This window comes from Hyperolius riggenbachi, chromosome 8 (genome assembly GCF_040937935.1).
Source record: "Hyperolius riggenbachi isolate aHypRig1 chromosome 8, aHypRig1.pri, whole genome shotgun sequence".
Classification (NCBI taxonomy): Eukaryota; Metazoa; Chordata; class Amphibia; order Anura; family Hyperoliidae; genus Hyperolius; species Hyperolius riggenbachi.
The window spans coordinates 200,022,358-200,028,357 of NC_090653.1; the positions used below are offsets into that span (position 1 = coordinate 200,022,358).

General features: G+C 37.6%; 1 protein-coding gene across 1 annotated transcript in view; it reads right to left on the reverse strand.

Moving 5' to 3' along the window:
- TLR4 (toll like receptor 4) overlaps window positions 1-4,003 on the reverse strand; it is a 50,639-nt gene extending 46,636 nt beyond the window's left edge. The window contains exon 1 of the mRNA XM_068249712.1: window positions 3,921-4,003. Within this exon, the coding sequence (XP_068105813.1) occupies window positions 3,921-3,992 (72 nt within the window). The 5' untranslated portion in view covers window positions 3,993-4,003. The remainder of the gene's footprint in view (window positions 1-3,920) is intronic.
- Between the last annotated feature and the right edge of the window lie 1,997 nt (window positions 4,004-6,000).

The following is a 6,000-nucleotide window of genomic DNA, read 5'->3' on the forward strand; positions in this document are numbered from 1 at the left end:
CCATAATTATTTATTTTGACTTAAAGTTACTTTTATTCATCCAGCAAGTACTATTTTGAAATGACTTGCTAAAATGACTTGCTGGTTGAATAAAATTAACTTTAAGTGAACATTTGCCAGGGGTATGAATAATTATGGGCAGCACTGTATATATGTTTTTTCTGCTGTTGATATCACTCTGGATTTCCTCTGGGATATGTTTTTTTGCACTTGATAGCTATGGTTTTACTGTCTATTATATTGGCTAGCTATATAGCTTGCTGATACACCCTTCTATTAGAGATGGCCCTAACAGTTTGCCGGGGAGCAGTATTCTGCGAACATCATCTGATAGCATTTGCAGCAAACAGCGAACATTTGGCGTGTTTGATTCGACCCCTATACATTTAGCTAAACTTTGACCCTTTACCTCACAGTCAGCAGACACATGGCAGCCAATCAGCTAGCACCCCTTCCTGGACCGATGCACCCCCTATTAAAAAGCAGTTGCGATGGCCATATTGGTTTAATTCTCTGCTGGCTACTGACTGTTAGTGAGAGCAGGGTCAGACTTGCTGCAGATAGGTAGGGAACGCATTAGCTAGGCCTGTGTCCTTGTTCCTCACTAACTGTGAAAGCAAACAACCCTTTTGAAGGCTAGCACATCGTTCTCCTGTGGGGTTTTTTTCTGTGTGACAGTTCACAGCCCACTAACACCCAGAGCTGTGTGCATACTACTGTTGCCTCATTAAGTTGCAGGCACAGAACCACTCCAGTGCATTATTATTTCACTGTATTCTGATAGCACTAATACATTTCTCTGTATGAGACTCATCAAAACTATTGAGAAGATCATCAGGTCCCCCATCCCATCTCTAGACCACTTGTACTTCTCCAGACTGCAATCCAGGGCTGTCAGGATTGCAACAGACACCTCCCACCACAGCAACCTCTAGCTAAACCTACTCCCATCGTTTTGCCACTTCAGGACCATCTCCACCAGAACTTTCAGGCACAGAAACTTTCTTCCCACAAGATGTCATGTTCCTCAACTCAGCCCCCCCCCCCCTCCATTTCAGCAATACCCACTGTTATGCAGTGCACCCTATAATGTACTTTCAGCATACAACACTGTTGTAATGGTACATATGTCATGTACGAATGGTGAATCAAATGTATTCTGATTCTGATAGTACGTGGAGAAAATCAAAGTGAAACGGTTGTATGGTTGAGAGAAATACAGAATTTTGTCGATCAGAATATTGGATTGTATGAGTGTATCTGAAAAGAGAATGGTTCAATCTATGTCAAATTGAAAATTACCTTCCAATTACTTACGATCCCACAAATCTGATTGAATGATTGCATCTGAGGAAACTATTGTACCATTAATAGGCACCTTAAATCAAAAAAGCTAGTACCTGAATCAACATTTGTTGGTTTGATGCCAGCAGATCACTGCCCTGAAAATATATATTATGGGAATAACTTCCTGTTTAATTAAATTTGAATTTTTGCAAATACCTTCAGGTTTGGGAAGCTAAACAGTACAACAGTCAAACAGGGAAGTGAAAGAATGAAATGGAGAATTGAGAGTAGTGACAGCAAAGTCCACACAGATGTTTGACCTGCTGTCTATCCTCTCAAGAAAGGAGTTTCCTTGGCATTTACATAAGTAATCTCTTCTTGAGGTTGGCGTGGGTCAGAGAGATCTGCAGCAAAAGGACACTACAACTTTTGGTTTTGCTTGAAAAAGGAATTACAATCTGGCATACAATACAATAAAACATTTTCTCTTAACTTTTAAGTGCCAATATAATTATTCTGCCTGTCTTTATTTCAAAGGAGTTTCACCTGTGAAAAAATCTAAATCCGCCTCCCATTCCAGTGTACAGTACAACACACACTGGTAGAAGCCTTGCTACATGATGATGATGGTGATGTCAGTTCTAATACAGAGACAGAGCTGTCACACAGTCACTGTAGCTGGCATGCATATACTGTACACACAGAACTGCATCACCACTGTTTGCTCAGCCTTGTCTTCTGAATTTCCTAGATCTTTTAACAAATTCCTATCAGCAAAAGCTCAGTGCAGTATGATTCCTGTTGGCTTAGTTCCATGTTAAAACTCCAGGGACAAACTGAAACTAAGCATTATGAACTATTTCAGGCACTTTCTTTAAAGAGGATCCTTTAACCTTCCCCTTAGCAATTAAACTAGTGTCACAAATCTGTTAAAGAAGGGAACATTTAACTCTAGTTTTACCAGCATACCTAAACCAGTTTCACAAGCATACCTAAACTGAGTTTAAAACTCCATTCTCCTGCTGGTGGTCCCATAAGCTGTGCCACTGGAACTCGCACCAGGTTGGACGTGCCTGGTCCCATCTGTGTGCCCTTCTCAATTATGTTCCCCTTTCAAAAGAATAAACCGTGCATGCACATAAGGCTCCTGTTGACAGGGGCACTATCTAGAAGGGTGCATGGCCAGGACCACGCTTGCAAAGTCAGCATGACTGGAGTTCCAGTTGCACGACTTACAGGGACACCAGCAGGAGAATGGAGGGAACCCAGAGGACGCCAAAGGACCTCACAGACTACAAGGGATGGAAAAAGCCCCAGGTTAGTAAAAGTCTACAATTTAAAGCACAGTTCATGTTTGCTTTTAGTACTCTGTTTAGTTTCTAATAAAAATAAAAGTCATATCACCATAAAAGTAAAGAATTATAGAAAATATCATGTCTAAAGACACAGAAGTAACACAGTTTTGGACAAAATGGAGGAATGTTAGAAACTCGGCCAGGTTTATAGTGCTGCTCATCCCTACTGTGGCGGTCTAATCACTTCCTGTCAGGAACAATTGATATAAAAACAGAAAGATGTAAATTTATCACTAGGACATGTGTATTACCTCTCTAAAGATGTGTCGGTTTCAGTGACAACAGACTAGCAGATTTCATTCAGGAACATTTTATTTGAAATCCATGAGACTGGAATGGGCAGAATAAGAAATATCCCCAACAACCATAAGACCGTACTAAAAACCTGACAAGAGTTTTACTACTCTCAACTTTGTCTAAAAAACTGAAAATTCTATGGGTTGGGCATTACTTTTAAAGTGAGCATACTGGATATATCACTAGGTTAGCACAGAACAGAGGAACGACTGGATTCATTAAAAGAGTACAAATGTATAAAAGTAAAATTAGTATACATGCTACTTAAAAATAAACAAATAAATTATGTCAGCCCAGTAGTAATGAAATTACAATTTACAGCTTGAACTGCTAAATGAGAGTGTGTCAGTGCTGCGCGAGAGAATCGCATGACCCTGACTCAATAAATGTTTCTTTTGAGTTTTCTCACTGAAGATGTTTTAACCTTTTATACTGTAAATTCAATCTGTTGTCCACACCCTCCCTCCAAAAAAGTACTCAAACTATGTTGTCTCGTGTTTGCTTAATCTTGATATTACTTTTCTTCACCACTTTTAATACCTTTTCACTTTCTAGATGCTGAAAATGTATTTTGTAGATAAGATAAGAAGACAAGATGTGAGAAAACACTGAATAAAAATGTACAGGGCTATATATACACCAAAAAAAAGTTTAGAAAGAAATACAGACAACTTGGGCCATATGCAATTCAATTTTTCACCTTAGTTTTCTCATAGGAGAAAACATTTCATCTTTGATTTAAAATAACTTTTTAGCATTTTGCAATGGAAAACAGTGTAAATAAGTAGGTATAAAGTATTATCAAAATTATTTTGAGTATTTTGTTGCTTGCTGGTAGTTTAAAAGGCATTTTATTGACAAGTTTTAAACTATCATCTAGGAGAAAACTCAGGAGAAAAAAGTGAATTGCCATGCTTTGGATTACTTTTAAGATTAAGTGCATTTTATGCTATAAAAATTACTTTTTTCTTAGCCACTCACCTGTTTGCAGCAGCTCCAAACTTGCTGAAATATAAGGCAAACACTAAAGAGTAAAATCCATCGATGCTCCATGCCTCTTAAAAGACCCGTGCTCAGTTCTCTGTTTTGAAATGCGTACGTATATTTTATTTGTGTTCTTTGAGCTATCAAATCAAAAGCAAATGATTCACAGTGAAAGGACAGAAAAATACTTCCTCAGTGTTACTTCCTCAAATTATTAATTTGCACAATGCGTGACGTTTCCATGTCATACTATGTGTCAGCTTAACAAAAGTTTAAAGGGAAGTTCAACTTTCAGTCTATTCAGTTTATATTTTTATATTGCAAGGGCCAACAGAAAATATCACTTTGGCTTTCTAACTTTGTTTTTAGTATATAACATTTTCATTTGTTTCTAACAGGAACTGGCAGACAGGAATATGAGAGTTGGCAACCAGCCACTAGTGTTTCTGCTCTCTGCAGTGAATTGCTTATGCAGCAGAGATACACTGTACTCCAAATAGATTACTGTTGCCATGGTGGAATATGATCTAAATGTTAATTTTGGAAAATCTTACTTGGCTGCAAGTTTAAATGTAAAGATCTTTTTTTTTTTTTTTTTTTTTTTTTTTTTTTTTATAACATCATATAACAAAATGACTTTTGCAGCACTGATCTATAATTATGTCAGTTTTAAATTATAGCAAAATTCCCTAAGGCCCCTTTCACACAGAATTTGCATGTGTTGTGCTGGATTGCGATTTTGCATTTGTCGCACCTCTAATTTGTTTCAATGGCATCCCATTCCAATTGCGTTTTTGTGTAAACTTTCAAAAGCAATTCACTCCATTAAAATGCCCGGCAATGCTGCATTTTTTTGTACATGATGTGCAAATCGCATTTAATAATAAAGACAAAAGAAGACAAAAGAACAAGAGGCGCTATTCGTGACCTTGAGACTATACTGTGTACTCCTATCTGTTTATTGCCTGAGGAAGCGGGAACATACCCTTGAAACGCATTGCACTGTTTGTTTTGGAGTATATTAAAGCGGAATATAACCCTGCATTTCAACTTTGCTCTAAATCATTATTTACAGTATATTATATGCAACCAGCATTTTTTTTTACTAGACCAGCATTGGAAGGGTTACACAGAGCTTTAAAATTCCTGGAGATTTCTGCAGACGCATCCGAAGCTGACATAGATACATTTTGTTTACATAAATGTATCTAAGTGTTGAATGTGACTCACTCTCTCTCACTGAGAAGGAGCTGGAGGACAGCCAAAGAGTGAGTAACATTTCTCAATAGATACATTTGACTAAATAGAATGTAACAATCTGAAGTTCTGCATATCTCTCCACGGAACTTTAAACCTCTGTGTTTAACCCTTCCAATGCTGGTCTAGTAAAAAAAAAATGCTTTTTGCATATAATATGCTGTAAATAATGTTTTAGAGCAAAGTTGAAATGCAGGGTTATATTCCGCTTTAATAAACCTGTTGTCATAAAACTGACGGCATCCTGTCTGCTTTGGGGAGGCGAGTCCACCACCACCTCCTGGGGGATTTTAAGCCTTTTAGAACCTTTTATCCTGTTGGCGCCTCTGTTCACTCTTACATCGCATTTAATAATAGTCAATGGAAATTTAAAGTTAATTACATAAAATTTCCCTTGAATTAACTTTATTGGTATGCATGAAAAACTCATACAAAATGTTTACAAGAAAATAAGATCGGAACTGAAAAATTGCAAAATGAAGAATTGGAAAAACACATAAAAATGTGAGCAAAAATTACAGAGATAAATAAAGCTGCCTAAGAAGCAGACCTATATCCCTATCTACTTACACTTATAAAAACAGTCCGCATCAGCGCAAAACAGTCACAATCCGAAGTGTGCAGGCTAATTTTTGCACCTCAACAAAAAGTCCTAATCAATTCAGCGCATCACTCTCCATGTTCACAATTGCACTGCTGTAAATTTCAGCACATAAACATTGTGCCCGCAACCCAGGATGTAACTGAGCTTAACGGACTGTAAGTGAGCTGAGTTACAGGGTCATATAACATATTAGCTCTCCTCATGGCACACAGCAAC